Source organism: Brachyhypopomus gauderio, unplaced genomic scaffold, assembly GCF_052324685.1.
Source record: "Brachyhypopomus gauderio isolate BG-103 unplaced genomic scaffold, BGAUD_0.2 sc72, whole genome shotgun sequence".
Classification (NCBI taxonomy): Eukaryota; Metazoa; Chordata; class Actinopteri; order Gymnotiformes; family Hypopomidae; genus Brachyhypopomus; species Brachyhypopomus gauderio.
The window spans coordinates 663208-685717 of NW_027506893.1; the positions used below are offsets into that span (position 1 = coordinate 663208).

At 40.9% G+C, this 22510-nt stretch overlaps 1 protein-coding gene across 10 annotated transcripts in view; it reads left to right on the forward strand.

Annotated features, from left to right (window-relative positions):
* LOC143491201 (guanine nucleotide-binding protein G(I)/G(S)/G(O) subunit gamma-13-like) overlaps nucleotides 1-22510 on the forward strand; it is a 72733-nt gene that overhangs the window by 42355 nt on the left and 7868 nt on the right. For 2 of the 10 annotated variants that reach the window (XR_013125126.1, XR_013125130.1), the window contains exons 14-16: nucleotides 17148-17241; nucleotides 17457-17542; nucleotides 17654-21003. The exons of 3 other annotated variants lie outside the window; for them this stretch is intronic. Coding sequence is in view for 2 of the 7 variants with exons in the window: in XM_076989998.1 (XP_076846113.1) it covers nucleotides 343-398 (56 nt within the window). In the remaining 5 variants the exon portion in view is untranslated. Of the gene's footprint in view, nucleotides 1-342; nucleotides 10599-17147; nucleotides 21004-22510 lie in introns of those variants that run through there. 5 more of the 10 variants (XR_013125132.1, XM_076989998.1, XR_013125120.1 and 2 more) reach the window with 4 other exon arrangements.

Sequence of the window (22510 nt, forward strand, 5' to 3'; positions counted from 1 at the left end):
GTGTGATGATACTGCAGACCAGTGAAACTTTCATTTTCAAACATCTGATTATTCAGTACAACATCTGCGTTACATCTGGCTGTTGTCTGTAAAATGGATTTTAAGGTTCTGTGCTTTTAATGACATTGGGATGGACTTCAAAAACACATAATTTTGGGATGGACCTCAAAAACACACATAATTTTAAATGAAAGTCTAAAATTGTCAAACAAATACAAACATATTGTCAGGAACAGCACATGATCGTCATGTGATGCGGTTCACCTATGATGCCATGCCACATACCAAGCGTTTTCTCTTTGTCTCTGCTTTCCCATGTACCGACCTCTGCTCTCCTCCTAGACCTCGTTCCCTGCCTAGTCCCTCTGTACCTCCTGGCTTCTGTCTTATCGGCGTGACCCTGGACTGTCCTGACCACGATTACTACACTCCTACACTGTTTGATAGCTCTGTAATCATTGTTTCAATAAAAGCGGCTATTATCCGCACATGGATCCTTGTCTGCCTGATTAGTACGTTACATAATACTTCGCCCATTACAATGAATCCAGCGGACGTACCTGCACTCCTGGCTCAGCAAGGAACCACCATAGCCGGACTCCAGGGAGAGGTTTGATGGCTCGTCATGGCTATGAATATCCAAGCTGCACAGTTACGGACGGCTCAACAACAGGTGACCCAACACCAGGCCATACAGTTAGTTCAACAACAGGCTGCTGTAGCCCTTCAGAAAGGGTTTATCTGTCCCTCCACGTCACCCGTGGCCGCGGGGTTCTTCTTTGTAGAGAAAAAGGACGGAGGGCTGCGTCCCTGTATAGACTACCGCTCTTTAAACTCGGTCACCTCCAAGTTCGTTTATCCCCTTCCTTTCATCTACGCATCACAAGAGCGCCTCAGAGAAGCGCGTATATTCACCAAGCTGGACTTGCGGAGTGCATATAACCTGATTTGTATTCGTGAGGGGGATGAATGGAAGACTGCGTTTGTGACTGCCTGAGGCCACTATGAGTACCTCGTAATGCCGTATGGGCTAGCCAACAGCCCGTCTGTCTTCCAGGCATTCATGGATGACATATTTCGTGACTTGATAGGGAAGTTTGTCATAGTTTATATAGACGACATCCTGATATATTCCACCTCCGCAGACCATGTCCATCACGTCACTGCAGTACTGGCCCGCCTGCGGCAACATCGCCTCTATGCCAAAGCGGAGAAGTGCGAGTTTCATTGGACTTCCGTGACCTTCCTCGGTTGCACTTTATCCCCTGGGCAGATCTCTATGAACCTGGACAAGGTGTCGGCTGTCACGCAATGGCCCATGCCCCGAACGAGAAAGGAACTGCAGCGTTTCATAGGATTTGCCAACTTTTATCGTCGCTTCATCAGGGGTTTTGGTTCGCTGGCCACTCCACTCATCAACCTCCTTCAGGTTGGGCAGTGTTGGGGCTTTAAACTTCTACCTACCACTATAGCCCAGCGTGTTCGTTTGATGGGAAAGAGATAGCAGGAACAACCATACCAAAATTATAGCAATAACAAAAAGGCCTTTATTAAAACAGAGATATCTCTGGGGATCTCACACATTCTAACATTTACATCAGAGAGATTCAACAAGTGTTGGTACATGCAGTCTTTATATACTATATACTTAAATACTACATATTTATATATATGTTGTAATTCACCTTTATGAGTCTAACACATCTTCTTCAGGCCTCTTACAGCGGTCCTCCACTTCCCGTAGACCAAATCATCTTCCCTTTGAACTGCCTTTGAACTGTTACACAGCATGACTTGCAAGGCCCTTCTTAGGGTTCACAGCTTAAACACATCTAATGCAGTAGTTATAATTACTATATTATGTTTAATGGTAAGCAAAATATATTGTTACTAATACTATTGCTAAGCAAAAACCCATTATCTCAACAGCAGCATCTGCGGCTGGACTGGATGCCTGAGGCTGATCGGGCGTTTTCGTTGGTTAAAGGGGCGTTCACCTCGGCGCCTGTTCTGCATCTCCCTGATCCCCAAGTCCCTTTTGTAGTGCCGCACCGATTACCAAGCCACCTGAGCCACTGCAACTCGACGGTCGCCCTGCTTACCTCATTCAGGACATACTGGAGTCCTGTAGGCGTCTAGGCGGGCTTCAGTATCTCATAGAGTGGGAGGGCTATGGTTCCGAGGAGCGGGCGTGGGTCCCCGCGCGGGATGTGTTGGACCCTACTCTCATCGCTGAATTCCACTTCCCTGCTCCCCGGCGTCGTGGCCGCCCCCCGTTTGGCCGATCTGTTGCGGCTGGAGCCGCTCGTCAGAGGGGGGGGGGGGGTACTATCAGGAACAGCACATGATCGCCGTGTGATGCGGTTCACCTGCCACTCATTACCCCCCTCTTCGCAACTATTTAAGTTTCCCCATCACTCTTCCGGGTTGCGAAGTATTGTTGCCATGCCACATACCAAGCGTTTTCTCTGTGTCTCTGCTTTCCCATGTACCGACCTCTGCTCTCCTCCTAGACCTCATTCCCTGCCTAGTCCCTCTGTACCTCCTGGCTTCTGTCTTACCGGCGTGACCCTGGACTGTCCTGACCACGATTACTACACTCCTGCACAGCACACCTTGAACGGAGTGTCTCACCTGTTTGATAGCTCTGTAATCATTGTTTCTGCCAATGCCAATGAGTACCTGCCTCACCTCATCCCTGAATTTTACACCACAGTCCTCGTCCTTTAACTTCCACCACCTGATCTTGGGTTCCGCTCTCACTCTCTCTCACTGCGCGAGTGCACATTAAATAGACAAACCACATTAGCCCCACGTGATTACGAGACGAGTCACAGGTGAGACGGATTATTACAAGACATAACCATAACCACGTAGTTCCACAGACGCAGACGATGCACGTGGACAACGTAAACACACGCCCAAATTGGAGGGGCCGGGGTCCTCAATGTGACAACAGGAATAACATAAAGGACTCATGTATAACATTACCAACTATCCAGGCATTTGGGACTGTACAGGAATTACATAAAGAACTCATGTTTATAAATCTACACCAAGATGGACTTTATTTATCCCTCACATCTTTTCCTTTTTTCTCTCTCGCTTTTTAAATTGTTGTCATGGTGACCGGCGTCGGCCAGAGGAGGATGGGTTCCCCCCATGAGTCTTGGTTCCTCTCATGGTTTCTTCCTCATGCCCTTAGGGAGCTGACGCAATTTGCAGCGCTTCTTGTAAAGCCTGAATTATACTTTCACGAGTGACCATAGCGCGCGACGCCGCCCACCTCCCACAAACCTCCGTGAATGGCGGAGGTGTTTATACTACCTGCGTCTTACTTAAGCCTTCGACCATAGAGAGCGGTCTACAGTCAGAGTTGCCAGGTTCACGGTTTTCACGCCAAATTGGGCTTGTTTGAAAATTCTGGTGTCGCGGGATGCGGTTTTTTGGGCTACTTTTGAGTTGGGCTACCGCAGGAGTTACAAGTCAACACTAAGAATCGATCGTGATCGGTCGCCACTCCCTCCGTCAACAACTTACACTCACCTAGCCCCCCCCCCGTCAACAACTTTGAGATTTGGGCTAGTTTAGGCTTCTGAAGGGGGGGTTTTACACTGACTTTGTTCGGGATATATTTGCAGGACCTGGCAACCCCGTCTACAGTCCACAGCAATCCGTCTCGCCAGTGAATTGGTCAATTTGTCTGATGTGGACTTTGACATTTTGTTTCTTAATTTGAACCCCGACATGTGGTCGAGTGTTGACTGGCGTCACTGTTGGCTTGTACTAGGAATACATTTAGCAGCTAAGTTATCATTACTGACCTGTGCGTTAGCCCCAACATGTTTTGCGTTGAGGTGGTAACAAAGGGTGCAAGTACTCCTGTGATAAGCGAATTCCTTCCTACATAAAGTGTAAATAACACTATTTGCGTTTGTACTTCCATCTGGAAGTTTCTTATATTTAAATTTCCCATCCACCAGCGTAGCCTCTTCAGTCATCTCCATCATGCTCATTTTTTTGTGCGTCCATATAATCTGTATGTCTGGAACTCATGCACTGAGAAACATTCCACGGTGCAAAAGTGTCTCATGCGTTAAATGCGTTAAAATGCGTATTTCCACATTCTAACTTTTCTGCTTTATGGCTCTTACATATCCGACCCCTAATTGGGTATACTGTACGATTACGCAATTATCAATTAACTTAAACTAAGAGCCATCAAATCAAGACTATCAATAAGCTACAAATAAACAATCTTTTTTTCATTTGGCTTCTTGCAATAAGCATAGCTTATGCACAGATCTCTCTAGGATGCTGTTTTTTGCAACTTCACACGGCGCACAGTTCCACTGAAGTCAGGTAGGACTTGTATTATTCTTCCCATTGTCCAAGTGTTGCGTGGAGATGAACTATCGACTACTAGCACTACATCTCTAGGTTCAAAGTTCCATTTCTGGTGTTCCTGGAGGAGGAGGAGGTATTCGCGAGTCCATTTGCACCAGAATAGATCCGCAAGATATTGTACTTGCCTCCAGTGCTTCCTTGTGTATAGATCATGTGGGGTGCCCCAAGGCTCAGTTTTGGGCCCAATCCTTTTCTTATTGTATTTATACCCATTAGGGAATATTTTAAAACGTTACAATAATGTGTCTTATCATCTCTATGCTGATGACATCCAGTTGTACTGCTCTTTTAAAGCTTCAGATTTTTACAAACTGTCTGAACTTAGTAGCTGCCTGTCAGAAATCAAAATGTGGCTAAACAATAATTACCTACAGTTAAATGCAAATAAGACGGAGACTCTTATTCTTGCGCCGGATGATAAAATTCCAGGAATTAGGCAGCACCTGACATTTTTAACTCCTTCAGTTAACTAACTCCTTCAGTCTTAGAAATCTAGGGGTTGTTTTTAACAGTTCTTTATCTTTTGACAGTCACTGTAAAACACTAGTAAAAACTGTTTTTATCATTTAAGAAATATTTCTAAGTTGAGATCTGTTGTGTCTCTGAAGGAACTTGAGATGATTGTTCATGCTTTTATCTCATCCCGTTTGGATTATTGTAACAGTCTTTTTAGTTGTGTTAACAAATCCTGTTTGACACGGTTACAGTCTGTACAAAACGCTGCTGCGAGGCTGATAACTAAGACACACAGAGGAGCACATATAACTCCAGTTCTGGCCTCCCTACACTGGCTCCCTGTGCATTTGAGGAGTCATTTTAAAATTTTGGTTTTAACTTATAGAGCACTCCATGGTCAGGCTCCCAAATATATTCGGGACCTTTTGAATCCTCTTTGCCCATCCAGGTGTTTGAGGTCGTCAACTAAAATGCTGTTGGTGGTTCCGCGTACCCATTTTAAAACCCGGGGGGACCGATCATTTCCGGTGCTGGCCCCGAGGCACTGGAACGCCCTCCCATTATCCTTGCGCTGCTCAGACTCTACTGATCTCTTTAAGAAGCATCTTAAAACGTTTTTATTCAGACAGGCTTTTAATAAATTTTTATTACTCATTGTGTATTTTTATTGTTTTCTTGTATGTAAAGCACTTTGTGATACTATATCTGTGAAAGGTGCTATATAAATAAAGTTTATTATTATTATTATTATCATCCGGGTTGAACATTCCTGGTGGTAGATTAGGATGAGTCTTCATCAAGATCAGGTGGTTGGGGGTCAGAGGATCTAAGTCGTGTGGATCATCTGACATGCTGGTTATGGGTTGGTCATTTATTATGCTTTCAACCTCACAAAGAAGTTTTTGAAGGCTGTTGTCGGAGAGGGGCTGTTCCTTAAGCAGAATGCTAAGAATCCTGCGAACTGAATGGATTTGCCGCTCCCAAAACCCTCCTTGATGTGATGCCGCTGGACTATTGAAAATCCACTTGATGCCTTACCTTTGCATTGTTTTCTCAATTTCTGGTTGGTTCAGGTTTTTCAGTGCCTCTCTCAATTCCTTCTCAGGACCAACACAATTGGTGCCATTGTTGGATCACATTATGCAGACCTGTCCTCTTCCACTTACAAAGCGATGAAGGACATTGATACAGGCACTTGTGTCCAGACTGTCAGCCACCTCAATGTGCACTGCTTTGATGGTGAGGCAGGTGAACATCACACCATACCTTTTGACAGTGCTCCGGCCCCGTTTCACTTCAAATGGGCCGAAGTAATAAATTCCAACATTTGTGAACGGCGGCTTGTCTGGTACAAGACGATCTTCTGGCAGAGGTGCCATTTTCTGTTCACCAACTCGTCCTTGTCGTCTTCTGCAAACCGTGCATTTGGATATAAGTTTCCTGATGGCGGAGGTTGCTTGTGGGATTCAAAACTTCTCTCTCAACTGTGATAACATGTAATTGCGCCCGCAGTGACCGATCTTCAAGATTCAAGATTCAATACTTTATTGCCATGCAACTTGTGCTAGTTGCTAGGGATTTGCTTTAGTGTGCTCATTGACAAGAAACATAAAAACACAGTAAAAGACATAAATAACATATTACACACAAGAGATACATAAATAAATATATATAGAAGATAAAGAGAAAAAATTTTACAACTATATGTCTTAGTCACAGTGGCTTAATTTAAGGTGATAGTGCAGGGTAGGGAGGCTATTTAAGTGCCTGATGGCTCTGCAGTATGTGCTGTTGAGAAAACGTGATGTTTTAGATGTTATGGCTCTCAACCTCCTACCTGATGGGAGGACGCTAAAGAAGGAGTTAGCTGGAAGTGATCGATCAAGAAGTATTTTCAGCCCTTTCCGACAGATGCGTGTGTTTCATAAGTGCTAGAGATGCAGGGAAGTTTGCAGCCAATGATCTTTGAGGCTGTGCGAACTACCCTGTCTATTTGCATCCTCTGCTGGACCGTGGAGTTGCCATACCAGACAGTGATAGAAAAGGTCAGAACACTTTCAATAACTGCATGGTAAAACTGCAAAATCCCCTCACGGGCCACCCCAAACTTCCTCAGCTGATGCAAGAGGAAGAGTCTCTGGTGAGCTTTATTGATGATACAATTAAGATTTTCGTCCCATTTCAGGGAAGATTCTATTGTTGTGCCTAGAATTTTAAAACTATTCACTGATTCCATTTCCACACTGTTTATGTACAGGGGCTGGGATGCCTTCTTTTGTCTGTGGAAGTCTACTACTAGCTCCTTAGTCTTAGCTATATTTACCTCTAGGTTATGGATGTCACACCATTGCATAAGTGCATGTACCAGAAAGGGTGTGTCAAATTTTCCAAGCGTAAGCAACTCTCTCCTCGCGCGCGAGAGCATTTTTGCTTGCGCAAATAGGCAGTTTTCCTCGCGCGATATGATTTTCCGCGCTCGCGATTTTTTAATTGGATTTGACGCTATACCAAGATACTGTACGTTCTAGAGGTGATAATCTCTTCTCTTTATATACTCGTTCCCTTGGTGACATTATGTATGTCATGGAGGTGGGGGTGTCATGATGTAGGTGGAGGTGTCATGATGTAGGTGAATGTGTCATGGCGTGAGATGCTGGGCAACGATCGTCTGTGTGTGTCATGGAGGTGGAGGTGTCATGGAGGTGTCATGGAGGTGGAGGTGTCATGGTTTGGAGATGCTTTGTTACAGCAGGACATGGTCAGCTTATCATAAAATCCACCATGAGTTCTGCCATATTTCCACATGGAAATATCGGGTACATTCTTAAACCAGCAGATTATTGCTTTGAGTGCTTGTTTTTGAACCAGTGATTCTAATGTAAACTGCATTGTCACTGTGGCCTAGACAGTGCTTTCAGGTTAGACTGGAGAGAACTTGTGTTTGCATGTATTTTACATTGGAAATGCAGAGTCAAATTGGGGCAACGCCCCTTTTCCTTCCAAAAGCACAAAGGCCTTCGTCCTTTAATTTGAGTATCAAACCACCTGGCCATCCCACTAGTGGAGCAGCAGGTGCAGGTGATCTGAGCACACGCGCTCCTGGACTTCACTAAAGAAACACAAACATTGGACACTTCTGCAAAAGTGCAGCAGTCAGACAAACGATTCTTTGATCCTTTGACCTTCAACTTGGATCCCTCTGATCACTTTGGGTACGTGTGTCACATCAGCACTGGTTGTTTTGTCTTTTCCTTGACTTTATAATCCAAAGATGTGTGTCTGTCATATTACAGTAAATCTATTCTCAGTCTAATCTGTATAATCTGTAGGATTGACCAGAGGCAGTGGTCGTACCTAGATGTGTTACACCCAGTGTCACATGACTGAAAAGCTTCTGTTATTTTAGACAACTTCAACTTCTTAGTCATTTTTAAATGTCTGTAATGAGTGTAGGATTGAATGTTGTGGTGTGTAGATCCAGCTGTCCTTGTTATTGTTATTATTTAAATGTCTGTAATGAGTGTAAGATTGAATGTTGTGGTGTTTAGATCCAGCTGTCCTTGGGGGTATTTCAAGAAGCAGGTTTAACAAACTCTAAACTTAACCCTGAACTCGGAGTTGTCTTACCCCGATCTGACATACTCAGATTTTTCGGTTCCAAAACGGCGGATCGGAGTTAAAGTAATCAGGGTCGCTCAACTCTGAGTAGGTTGACCCAGACAGAAGCGCGTTCACGCGTAACTATGAAAGGCATTCTTAATGGAACGCAGATAAATAGGATTTATCATGGACTTAAACGCGAAAATCAGCCGACCATCGTATTTCACACCACTGTAGCTTGAAGTATTAATGACTGCGTATGCAGAATATTTAGATATTATTAAACGTAAATGTAATACTGCGGTAGCTGCTAAAGAAAGGCAGTCAGCATGTCAAAAAATTGCCAACAGAGTTAATGCGTGAGTGAAAATGATATTTTTATATTTAGCAGAAGGGTGCGATTATATTATTATTTTCTCCACCTTTATAATACTGTATTGAGTTTTTAAATATTTTTTTATTGAACACTTACTAATTCCAGGTCTAATCTGAGTGGTGTGAAACACACATGGCATCAGATAAAAATGAAGTATAAGAATATTGTACAAAGTGGTATGGCTGTACATAACTATATCTTATTCTTAAAATATATTATAAAATATATTTATTTACAGGAAAAATGAAATAACGAAACATAACAGTGAATTTGACTGTAATGTATATTAAAAGGTTACAGGGTGGATGATGGGGTGGGTGGTGGTGCATGATTTAATGTGGAAAGCAGTGATTGCAGATGGAGTCTCTGACAACTCCACCATCTCTGGTTCCAGAGGTTCCATCAATACAGCCAATCACTCTAGGAAATCCTTAAAATGTAAATGGAATGAAATTCGTTATATATTGCTTCTCCTTTGCTTAATTTCTTTATTGTCTGTGTGAATTAAAGACAAACCAATGATGCTGTGGAATTCCTCTTTGATGTCCATAACTGGCTTAAGCCCAGGAAACACCACAAAACTGGGCACTAGTCGTTTTAATGCCAGACATAGTTTTCAGACAGACCGACATACAGTAGCTTTGCTGACAGATTCCGCATCTCCTACACTATAAAGAAAACTTCCACTAGCAAAAAACGAAGACCGATATATAACAATCTGGAGAGAATTTAGGGCTGATCCGCGATGTGTAATATTTGAAATGTTATTATAATAATAAAGTTATTGATGTAAGTAATGGATTGTGCTGAAAACGATAACGTTCATTAAAAAAATAATCCGAAAATGATAGTAGGCATATGTCTATTCGGGGTTTTATAAGGCGTTCCCGACGAAGAACTCAGCGAATAAACTGAGCTTCAATATCCACATGATCTTCGAGGAAAGGACACGTCATGATGACGTGTTTGTAACTCTGGGTCAGGTCCAAGTTAACCTGCCAACAAGCAGGTTAGCTTCAGAGCATAAGTTGCTATAGTAACTGACTCCGGTTCTCTCTAAGCTCGGTTTCTGGAACAGAAAACCTCGAGTTTCCGTGAACTCTGAGTTAACTTACCCGGGTTTTCTCACTTAACCCGCTTCTTGGAACACCCCCCTGGTTATTCTGCCAAACTGTCGTCTTCCTTTGCAGTTTTCCAGTTATTTTATTTTTATTCTGCAAAGCATGTTATTGTTTCTGTTAGTGAGAGGTTGATAAATGTGAAAACAATCAAATGTAAATGTGCCATATTTGTCAACTTTGATTGTCAAAATGTGATTTCAATTATTTAATTGCAACATTTCAAACATTCATTTAAATTTCAACTGTAGTAGTGCAGTATACTGCATATGTATACCTAAATATAGTATACTGCATATCCCAGTGTTGAGCTTTAATGGCTGTTTATTTATGCACAAGAAAAATGTTCCTTCTGATCCAGAGAGGGAGTCTCATGGGTCTTAACATTGACTTTATTGCACTGTAGTACTTGGGTCTGAAGCATTTTTATTTGGCCCATCAATTAATTTGGTATTTTGTTTACATACTTATACCTTTATTTTAATTAAATATTTGCAGGGTAGGCGTGGACAGAAATCTTTAACATCTGGAAGAATTTTGATTGCAATGTTTGTTTTTCTTCCAGGAAATCAATTTGATTCTTTCATACACTGTAAAAAAAAAAAGTCGTAAAAAAACGGTAACATGTCCGGCAGCAAAAGTTGCCAAACAGTTACCGTAAAATTACAGTAAACTACCACACATAATTCAACAATGAATTACTGTAAAATTACAGATTTTCCCTGTATTTATTCTTTGTAATTTCACAGCCAAATTTGAGTAAAATTACAAATTTTCGTTGTAAGAAAACACAGCTAGAATGTTAAAATAACAGCATAATTAGGTTACTTCATGGTATTATTTAAACAATCAAAAAGTAGAGGTAATCTGTGAATATATGTTTATATCCTATAAACTTACAGTGGATAACTGTTAAATGTTGGTTGATCAACGCACAAACTCTTACAATGTACTGTTTATCAATGAGATTTCAACATTAAAATAATTGGATTCTGCTTTTTAAATACACAAAAATTATGTAAAATTATATTTTTTTAACCCTACATAAATGTAGTTTCAAAAGTTATGTGTTTAATTTAACATCCAATGGTCCAATAAATATGCTACTCTTTCCTATTAGTTTACGGTGCTTGGGATGTATTAACATCTTAAGTTTCTGTTAAAACTACCAATATTACAATACATTTCTGTAAACAAATATTTTTGTGGTTATTTTGGTCTTTAAATTCCAGCTTACATGAACATTTTACAGTTACCTTTTATTTCAGCAGATAAAAGAATGGTTTACTTACATAAATTAACAAACAACATTTAAAACAATGTAAAAACATTAACCAAAACAATAAAAGCAATAATAAAAGCTCAACCATAATACATACTTTCAATCTCTTTATTTTGACAGTTGAACTTTAACAATCATGACAACTGAACTGACTCTAAAAAATATATAAAAACCACAAAAAGATGGTTACTATGGATTTTTACAATGTTCTCGATTTATATTAAATGGGATTCTAAAATATAAACAATAATGTGAACTAACAGCACTAGTTATCTTATATCATTCTCAGTTTATTGTGTAGTATGGACTGTAGCAGCACGTGCCAATTAAAAGATTCAGATTAGGATTGCTTGGGAAAAATGTTTTTGTTTCATTTACACACCCAGTAGAAAATCAACAACTTGAAAATTTTAGCTACACTGAATATGCTTCTACAACGAGAACTTTTAATTGGCAAATACAAAGCACAAGGGCCAATCACAGAATCTAATACTTCAATAATCGTTACAAATCATAAAAGGGCTTACACACAGTTGTTTAAGGCATTTTCAACAGTAACAGTAAGATGGTAAGGGTGCTGAAATTATTTTAAGAATTGCGCCTAGCTATATGAAACGATCACATCAAATATCTCATAGAACAACATCACTTCATTATCACTGTGCACTTGTGTTCAGTCACCCAGTGTCACTACATAACAGTTTATCATTAACTTTATCAAAAAAGATGTCGTATTAGGACACATCCAGAAGGAAGAAAATTCCATAACTCCAGGTTTTGAACATTATGGCAGTTTCTCTCAATGATCTTGTTAGGCATCTGTCACGTAGGGCTACGCCCCCTCTCCTAGCTGTCACTCCAGTTTCCCTGTTCCTCGTGTCTGTAGTTCCTTGCCCGTTAGTCCCGCCCAGCTTGTCTGTTTCTATGGTTTCCCATTGTCTTCCACGCCCTTGTCATCAGTGTTGTCACCTGGTCCTAGTCTAGTCCTGTGTATTTATAGCCCTTGTATTTCCCATGTCTGGTTATCGGTTGTTTTGTGCATTCATGTTCCTTGTGATCTCTAATGTTCGTAGTTTTCCGTTTCATGTCTCGTTGTTTTCCCCATGATCTCCGTGTGTTCCTGCCTGGTCCGTGAGTCCTCCTAGTTGTGTTTGTAATTCATGTCCGGATTGCTTGCCCGTTTTGATCCGTGCCTGTTACCTTGACCACGTCTTTGGAATTCCTTAGAATAAATCTCGCACTCCTCAGCGTTTGTGTCCGCCTCCCTGTTCTGTCTCGCGCAGATCGTTACAGCATCATTAAACCAGTACATACTTCCGCATCTGTGAAAAGAGAAAATCAAATGTTTCTGTTTTAACCTGCAACCTGTAGGCTATATAGTAATTCTGGGACATCGTGTGCACTTTTTAATCAATTTAGAATGCATAACATTGTAACGTAAAATGCAAAACATTTCTGAAATCACAATAACCCCAAATATCAGACAGTTTTGTTTGACATCCAGGAAGATACGAGGCATTTTGGTCAGAATTGGGCCTGATTTTGGCAGCTATGTATGGTTTTGACTTTTTGACATTTTTACAGGGCTTGCAGCTGTAGAGTTCTTGCCCCATTATTCAGTTTCTAAAGTAAACCCATCCATTTCTGACCAGGCTTTTATTGGAGTTTGTGATTGCTTAAAGAGGAACAACTTTCAAAAGTGACTGCACATAAGCTCATCATGGGACCATTTAAAAGTCATACAAATGTTTGTATACATAACCAGAGAACATAGCTGTTTATCAAGTTAAGTAGTGAAATAGTATTACTCATACTGGTGCCTTGATTTGTGTGCACATACTTGAAAGAGGAGTTAGCAAAGAACATAGTAGAGGTGAAACAAGTGTAGATAGGGTGATGTGTCTGAAGATAGAAGTAGAAGGTCTGACATTGAATGTTGCCAGAGGTTATGCTCCACAGGTTGGATGTGAGGAAGAGGAAAAAGAGAAGTTTTGGAAGGATCTAGATGAAGTGAAAGTATTCCCAGTGAGGAGAGAGTGGTGATTGTAACAGACCTATATGGACATGGTGAAGGAAACAGATGAGGAGGAAGCAAAGGGTAGGTTTGGTGTCAAGGAAAGGAACCAGGAAGGACAGATAGTGGTGGATTCTGCCAAGAGGATGGAAATGGCTGTAGTCAACACTTATTTCCAAAAAGGAACATAGGGTGACCTATGAGAATGGAGGGAGGAGTACACAAGTAGACTACATTCTGTGTAGAAGACGAAACACGACAGAGATTGGAGACTATAAGATTGTGACAGGAGAGAGCGTGGCCAAACAGCATCGTATGGTGGCGTGTAGAATGATGTCAAAAAAACGTCAAACCAGAGAAGATCAAATGGTGGAAACTGAAGAAGGAAGGAATGTGGTAAAGAGTTAATAGAGGAGCTGTTAAAGGCGCTGGGTTAGACTTGTTAAGGATAGGAATGGTAATGTTTTAACAAGTGAGGAGAGTGTGATGAGAAGATGGAAGGAGTACTTTGAGGAGCTAATGAATGAAGAGAATGAAATGGAAAAAAGTTTGGAAAGTTTTGGAGGGGATGAAGAAGGGAAGGCAGATGGACCTGATGGCATACCAGTGGAGGTACGGAAATCTCTAGGAGAGATAGCAGTGAGGTCTTTGACTCAACTATTCAATGGTATGGTTGAGAGTGAGAAAATGCCAGAGGAATGGAGGAGAGGTGTGCTGGTACCCATTTTTAAGAACAAGGGTGATGTACAGAGTTGTAACAACTACAATGGAATTAAGTTGATGAGCCACACATTGAAGATCTGGGAGAAAGTTGTAGAAGCTAGACTTAGACAAGAGGGAACTATTTGTGAGCAGCAGGGTGTCATGCCAAGAAAGAGCACCACAGATGCCAACTTTGCTTTGAGGATGGACAAGTACCGGTAGGGTCAGAAAGAACTCCACTAAGTGCTGTCTGCTTTTAGAGCTTGTCAAAGCAAGCTATGGACAAAAGGGAAAGATCTGACTTATTTTTATATTCCCTCATTTGTTTTGTTTTTTACTGTGTAATGAATCCAGAATAATTCCAAATATTTTGCAGGTTTATTCAACAATAGATGAAATCTAAAATTAGATAACACGTGTACAAGTAATAATAGTGCAAACATTTTGTGCAAGGCTGTGTTCTCTCAACATTTAGTAATAATAAATAATAATAAAACATAAATAAATAATAGAAAAATAAGGTTAAAAAATATAATACAAACAAAAGCTCTTTTTTCTGGTAATAGCACAAACTTTTTATAGCTAGAGCTCAGCATCATAGAAGCAACATAGCCAACATAAAAGCACAAAAACTTTTTCTAAAAGTTAGGTATACTCTGTAATTGTTACGTATGGCCGCGGCCCCTCCCTTAGCTGTCACTCCAGATTCCCTCGTGTCTGTGTTCCGTGCCTGTTTACCCTGCCCCGCTCGTTGTCTCCGAGATTCCCTGATTGTCCGCCATGCCCCTGTCATCATCGTCCCCACCTGTTCCTAGTTTAGTTCAGTGTTCATATAGTCCCTGTATTTCCCCAGTCTGGTTGTCGGTTGTTTTGGATGTTTGGTTGTTCTCTCCCTCGCGCTGTTGTATTCGTGTGCCCTGTTCCCGGTGTTATACTCTCTGTTGGTTATTTCTCTGTTCAGTGTTATTTCAGCCTAGTTTTGTTTCGTGTCTGTCTTTATCATGCCCCTGTACCTGTCTCATCTGGATGGCTCTCCCGTTGTGACCCCTGCCTGTGACTTCGACTACGATTATGGAATGCCCTGTAATAAATCTCGCTCTTCTCAGCGTTTGTGTCCGCCTCCCTGTTCTGCCCAGCGCAGGTCGTTACAGTAATATGCTGTTTGTCTGTACAACCTAAAAAAAGACATTAAAAGTATTTATTTAAAGTTGATTAAACACTTGGCCTGGCTGTGCTTATTTTAACTATGTTTATACTTTCGAGACTGACCGTAGCGCGCGACTCCGCACACCTCGCGTCACATTCTTTGCAGTGTTGTCCATAACGATATAAAGGGTGTATCTCAATTCAGGGGCTGCAGCCCACGAAGTGCGCGTTTGTAGGCCGGTTACGTCACTGCGCCGCGCCGAAGGCTGCCCCAATTCGTGGGCTCCTTCTTATGCGGCCGACGAATGTAGCCTTCAAAACCCCGAAAACGAAGGATGCGTCTGAGTATCCTTCGCGCCCCACGATATTCCAGGATTCATTGCTCTTATGAACAACAGGCGACATGGCGGATGTTCGGGCCGATGAATTCGTTTTTAAATGTAGGTATTTTTTTATATGGACATTTATACTGCAATGAGATGCTAAATAACATCCCAGCTAACAAAAAAACGTCCCGAGGACGTCCCGCGAACCAACACTGCGAACGTCCTCTGGACGTTTTTTTGTAGGGTCGCCAAAATGTTTCAGGGGACGTTCAGTGGACGTTACAAAGGACGTTTGTAGGACCACCTGGAAACATCCAGAGGACAATGAGCGGACGTTTAAGGAACGTCCTTTAAACGTCTCTTATGTGTTAAATTGTTTAGGTCTACTTCTTATGTTACTTTTAAAACAACTTAGATTTTATTGATTTAGTAAATCCGGGTATTGCATATGGAATAAAAATGAACACACAAGAAGTGATAGGCTGTAAACAAGTTATTATTTTTTATTTGAAATGCGAAAAAAGTGTCTGTTGTGCGCATTTTGAACGCCGTTTCAAGCCTCCTTTTCACACGTTTCTTAGGGTGAAACCTAAAATAGACAAAGATACACGTTTGTTAACATTTAATTTTGTGACCTCTAGTTATAATAAAGCGTTCGATAAATGAAGTAATTTGAACGTTTTGCTTGAAGAACATCAGCTACTCAAATCAATGCTAACCCAGCTAGGTAGCTATAGTTGGCATTAACTTGTTAATGTGGCTAGCTACTTATAGCGAATGCTATCGTCGGCTGTTATCTGTGGCTGAGACCATCAACATCAGTTAACGTTACTTACTATTGAAGTCTTAATGCAGTGATTCATATAACTTTATCATTTGGTAGCGTAGCGTAGTGATAATTTAGCTCTAGTCATGACCATATAGAAATAATGTCCAGCCACAGATGGGCATCCGTTTTTGGTACAACTGTTTGATTTTGCTGATTGGGTTTTATGATTATCCAGAGGGGTTAGCTGAGGGTTTATTAAAATCACCTCATACATTAGCCGCAACTCGGAAGATAAATTTACTAAGATATGTATTTACTAGCTAACCATATTTTAATCAAATGTAGGTGACTCACCTTGAATTTAAAATAACGGCTTCTGTCAGAATATTCATGTTAGCTAACGTTCCTACGTCGCGAGAAGACGGCTCGTGCGTTTATGTTCCCGCTTGCTAATCCTCTAGTGAGTAAAATTCTACATCAGCTGACTGCCTTTCACGCACGCACCATGACAACGGTCGCGGGACCACGTCCGGACGTTCTCAAACGTTCTCTAAATGTAACAAAAATAACGTTATTTCAACGACTATACGGGGACGTCACCGAACGTCCTGTGAATGTATCTTTGGGAACGTTCCGCCAGGACTTCGAGGGGACCTGCTGGGAACGTCCGTTATGGCCTAGGAACGTCCTATCGCGAACGTTATAAAAAACCTCTAATAAGAACGTCCGCGAACGTCCCCGGGACGTTCACTGTTTGCTGGGATACCAATTATTAATGATATTGCAGGTAAACCTGTGCTTTGAGTATTTACTAAAGTGTAACATTTTTAAAAATAGTGAATTTTGTTATTAAGTTATACTTCCCGCCAAACATGTGAATACATGTTCAATGCATTTTCTTTTAGGCATTTGTGGGTGATGTGATATAAAACGCAAGTTCTTATTTTTTAGGAACCAAGGAAAAAACGGAGCAGTTTATCCGATTGAGGGCTGCTAAAGAAGCCATGTTCACTGGTGCAAAGCACTCTGCCAGTGTGGCATGGAAGTAAGCTTGATCAATGGCTTATCTTCATTCACCTGTTTTCTAATAAAATTGTACAAATTTAGACCTTTTGACTATGGACACCCACATTGCCAAAAAATGTCCGCATATTGCTGGTGATGTTGTTTGGATGTTGTTGTAAGACTGTACAGCCACCTAACAAGGCTCAAGGTTTTATTTATACCACCAATATATGTTGTCCTTTATTATGTCACTAGGGCGGTTCTGGAGGAAATGGGCTTGCAGGAAACTGTGACCGCCCTGCAAGCCAAAAAAAAGTGGGACAATAAAAAAAAAATACAAAGTATGTAAAAATAACTTTTCTAGTATTTCTGTAAATTCCAATTAATTATCCCAGTTCTACAAATAGCATTACTAACATTTCTTTGCTGTCATGAATGATTTCCTGTTTTAGGATTGCAAGTATCCGGGGACAGGAGAGGGAGTTGGTGGCAAACCCACTGCAGAAACCTGGCCCTGGTTTGTCCTTATGGATGAAGTCTTAGGACAGCAGCATTCAACAAACCCCCCTGTCCTAATTGCCTCTATTCCTGAGGACACACCAGGGCCAAGTTCTGCTGTGGGTGGCCAAGGAGCTGAGAAGGAGGAGAGGGAGAGAGAGCCACAGAGGGAGAGAAAAAGGAAAGACAGGGATGAGGAGTGGCTGGACCTCATTAGGGAAGATATGCGGCTGCAGAGGGAGGCAGAGGAGAGGAGGGCACAGAGAATGGACAGACTCTTTTCACTTTTAGAAAAAATGATTGAGAAATAAATTTGGATTAATTCAAATAAGTTCTTTGTACTGGCTTTTATTTGCAGTGGTCTTTTTACCTTTTTCTAAAAACATATTTTAGAATATAACGTTAATAAAAGAAAACTGTATTAAAAACATTTAAACAGAGCAAATATAATAGTATATTAACTATATATATATAAAATTATAATAATATAATATATAATAATATATATGTATAATATATAAAATTTGTTGATTAGGCTGAGCAAAGAGTCCCTGGTAATGCTGGCAAATCTGGGATGGGTTGCCACAAAAGGTGACCCTGGTTTCCACTTCTCAGCAGGACATCTGGGGTGGACTGCAGAGCCATTAGAATGTTCTCGTTCCACTGTCCACCACTTTGTCCATGGGCTGGGCTTGCAAGGCTGGCAAACTCGACAGCTGCCATGTCACTAAGAAGATTATTAGAAAGTGTAATTAATAAAAACTAACAGAGTTTGAACATTTGAAGTTAACATCAGTTCGTAAAATGTGTTTTACTTGCCTGTCAACAATAATTATGGTCCACTGGTGCCTCCTCCAGAGCAAAAACCTCAGCAGAAATCTGGTTTCTCCAGAAAGCGCCACTAACTGCTTCCTGGTGAGCCTCCCCCTCATCCTCAGTGTCGTCATCAGGCTCGTCCTCCGGGGCCATGATGTCACCAACCCCGAGGCAGATGTTGTGGAGGACGGCACACGCTGTTATGACCTGAAAATGTAAAATGAGTCAAATTCAAATAATTGTATGAACTCTGATAAAACAATTTTTGTTATTATTAAAATTAAGTTCTTACATGAGGTGCAAAGGTGTGGTGGACCTCCAGCGCTTGCAGAAAGATGGCTCTAAATCTGCTTTTCATCATGCCAAAGGCACGCTCTATAATGGAGCGTGCACTGGAATGATGGCTGTTAAAGCGCTGGGCAGCCACACCTTGCACTGGCTTCTTGTACGGAGTGATGAGGGGGAGTGGTCGCTGCAAGCAGGGGTATCCTCCATCAGCTAGGATAAAGTGCCCTGGAGGAGGGTAGGCTGACCTGTAGATTGGGCTATAGCGAAGCACCCTCGCATCATGGACCGACCCAGGCCAGCCTACATATGTGTCTATGAAACGGCCCTGATGATCACAAACTGCTTGCAGGATGATGGATGCAAACATCAGACATGGGAAGTTCTTGTAGCAGAGACCATCAGGGCCGCTAGGTGGCTTGATCCGGACATGACAGCCATCGATTGCTCCAGCAGCTTTTTTAAAGTCATGGGGTCTGTCTCAAAACCTAGTGAGCTCTCTACATAGACAGCATCTTACGTCATAGGATGCGCGTTCCCGAGAAGTAGGCTGTCTCAATTCTTAGATACCTTAAAATGCTGTCTACTAAGATACCTTAATCTGACCCTGTAATAAGTGAGCATTAGACCCTTCCTCAGCCGGTAAGGCAATCCCATGATGCAACGCGGGGCAGCACGGCGCAGAAAAACTTTTTTCATCATGGCGGACGGAAGAAGGACGGCCAGCGGCGAAGTCATTTTCAAATGTAAGTTATTTAAGTTTTATAGCGTAAGTGTGGTATTTTATGGGTTTTCTTGGCATAACAGAACACAAATTAGCGATTTATTGGGTTAGTCGGTGGCCTTTTTCCAGTTTTTTATATATCGATGCGTTAGCATTTATGCTAGCGGGTTTTGAAGCGTCAGAGCACTGTTTTAGATGGGCTGAGGCGAACAGCTGATGCTAACAGCCCATCTAAAAGCGTTTTTTAATCAGTCACTGTAATATTTTATTAGTTATCTTAGTTATTCCTTTCTTGTATAGTTTGTTAGCCCTGCTGGGTTAATAAGACATGTATGTGGGCTTTTTAACGTGATAGCCAGTGTTCAGATATACAAATGATTTCCACTCTTTTAGGGACCAGATCAGCAATCGAAGCCTTTATAAAGGCTAGAATAGTAAAATGATAGGTTTGTGGCAAATAAGTTGATAGAAAACCTGCTTTAGAAAACTAAATAGTTAATATGTAACTAATGCATTGTCAGTTACAGTCAGAGGTGGGGACTCGAGTCACATGACTTGGACTCGAGTCAGACTCGAGTCATTAATATTAAGACTTTTGACTTGACTTGAAAAAATATTCAGAGACTTAGACTTGACTTGGACTTTTACACCAATAACTTGGGACTTGAATTGGACTTGAACCTGTTTACTTGCAAAGACTTGATTTTTTTTAACCCCAAATCTAAATTTTAAAACGCATATTAATATTTATAAAGTGCGCCCCATTACTTTCATTTCCGTCCTTCTGACGCAGACCGCTGTTACACCAGATTCTGTGACCGTCGAGATTTGTGACCACAGGGGGCGCTATTTCAGTTTCTGTTCAGAGGCACAAACGCTTTACGAATGCTACGTAAACTACGCTGATGCACTTTCTTTACTCGTTTTGTTGGTGTCCACAAGCCAAAATATGACAGATGTTTATATTTACATTTTATCATCTCTTAATTACATAAATGTACTTAAACAAGATTTACCATCCCCTCACCATTGCAGCCAACAAAGAAATCATGAATGGGATGTACAGGTGAGCCTTTTTAACTGGGGCCACCAATTCTGACGGCAGCCATCAGAATATGTGACCCCACTGAATCTCCAGGTAACAATAGTATACCGAGACTCCACAATAACAGAAAACAATGAAAAAATAACCCTAACCTTTTATTAGTCTATAAACATTTTATCCAAATGTTTAGAATAACCATTCGTATTGACAGCATCTTGCTTACGATGAAGCTTGCTATTTTCGTGTAAAATGATGTAACGAAACATTCTTGTTTAAGTACATTTATGTAAATAAGAGAAGATAAAATGTAAATGATCTGTCATCTTTTGGCTGCCGGACACCAACAAAACGAGTAAAGAAACGCATCAGCGTAGCATTCGTAAAACGTTGGTGCCTGTAAAAAAAAAAAGACTCGAAAGGACTTGAAATTCCAAGTTTCAGACTTGGGACTTGACTTGACGGTTGCCTGTCTTGACTCGAGACTTGACTTGAGTTGACTGTCTTTGCTTGAGACTTGACTCGGGACTTGAGGATAAAGACTTGGACTTACTTGAGACTTGCAAAACACTGACTTGGTCCCACCTCTGGTTACAGTATAAGCTAATATTAAGCTAATAATTGCTTAATATTCATGCATTTAGACATCTTTCTAAACTATTTAAAATTAGGTAGATTATTGCAAAATGTTTGATTACACTCGAAGCGTTTGTGTAGAACACTGAGGTTAAAATGTTGTATTTTCCTGAATTATAAAGCATCTTAATGCCATAATTTGTTTTTGTTTGTTTTTTGACAGGACTATTGTTCTGGACTTGGGGCTTGCAGACAAAGTAACGCCCCAACAAGCCAGAAAAAAATGGGACAATTTAAAAAAGAAGTACAAAGTAAGTTCAAAGATTAACCTGAAATTGTGTATAATAATGTATGTATTTTATAGATTTTTATGTATTGATTTAAATGTAGTTCAGATATGTAAATAATTGTTTATGTTGTAAAATAATTCAGTTAGAGAGGATAGCAGATTGAGGTTGGATTACAGGTTTAAATTTATTTTAGGAGCTTAAGTGTCCGCCTTCAGTGAGTGGGACAGACAATGGGGAAGCCACTGCAGCTACGTGGCCCTGGTTCAGCCTCATGGATGAGGCTCTTGGCAATCGACCATCAGTCACACCACCATTGCTAGTAGCCTCATCTAATGAGGAGGAACCAGGGCCATCTTCTGTTGTGGCTTCCCCATTGTCTGAGGAGAGAGGAAGGAAGCGGCAGGGAACACTGCTTGACCTCCTGCGAGAGGACATTGAGAGAGAGAGGGAGAGAGAAGAGAGAGGGCAGAGCAGGAGCGGTCAGATCGCTTGTACAACTTGTTAGAAAAGTTAGTTGACAAAATTAACTAATTTATTTGTGAATTCTAAAATAAAAATGTTTTGAATTTAAGAACTGGCATTTGTGTGCTTTTTTTAAAGCAGTCATGGAAAACTAACTAATGCATGCCTTGCAGGTATACTGTAATGATATAAACTTAATCGGTTGTTCATTGTATAATAACACTTGCTGAAATTCATACTCATCTTAAATTGTTTGCATTTTTTTATTCTAACTCACTAACAGAACAAGACAAATATTAACAGTGAGTAGAACAAGTGAACTGGTTTAAAGTAGCACAGATAAGACAATGAAATGACATTTAAAACTAGAATATTAAACAAACATGAATGATGTATGTACAATATTTACATAAAGAATATTGGCAGTGCAAATGTATAACATTTTAATGAAAACCAAACTGATTTATTTCTGATTTAATAAAATCACTGGACACCAGCAATGTTGGCACAAAGTTGCTCTCTTAATTGGTGGCCACTGACAGCTGTGATGTCGTCGTCTTCCTGCACATCAGCTTCATCTTCATCTGCTTCCTCCTCAGGCTGAACAACATCTCCT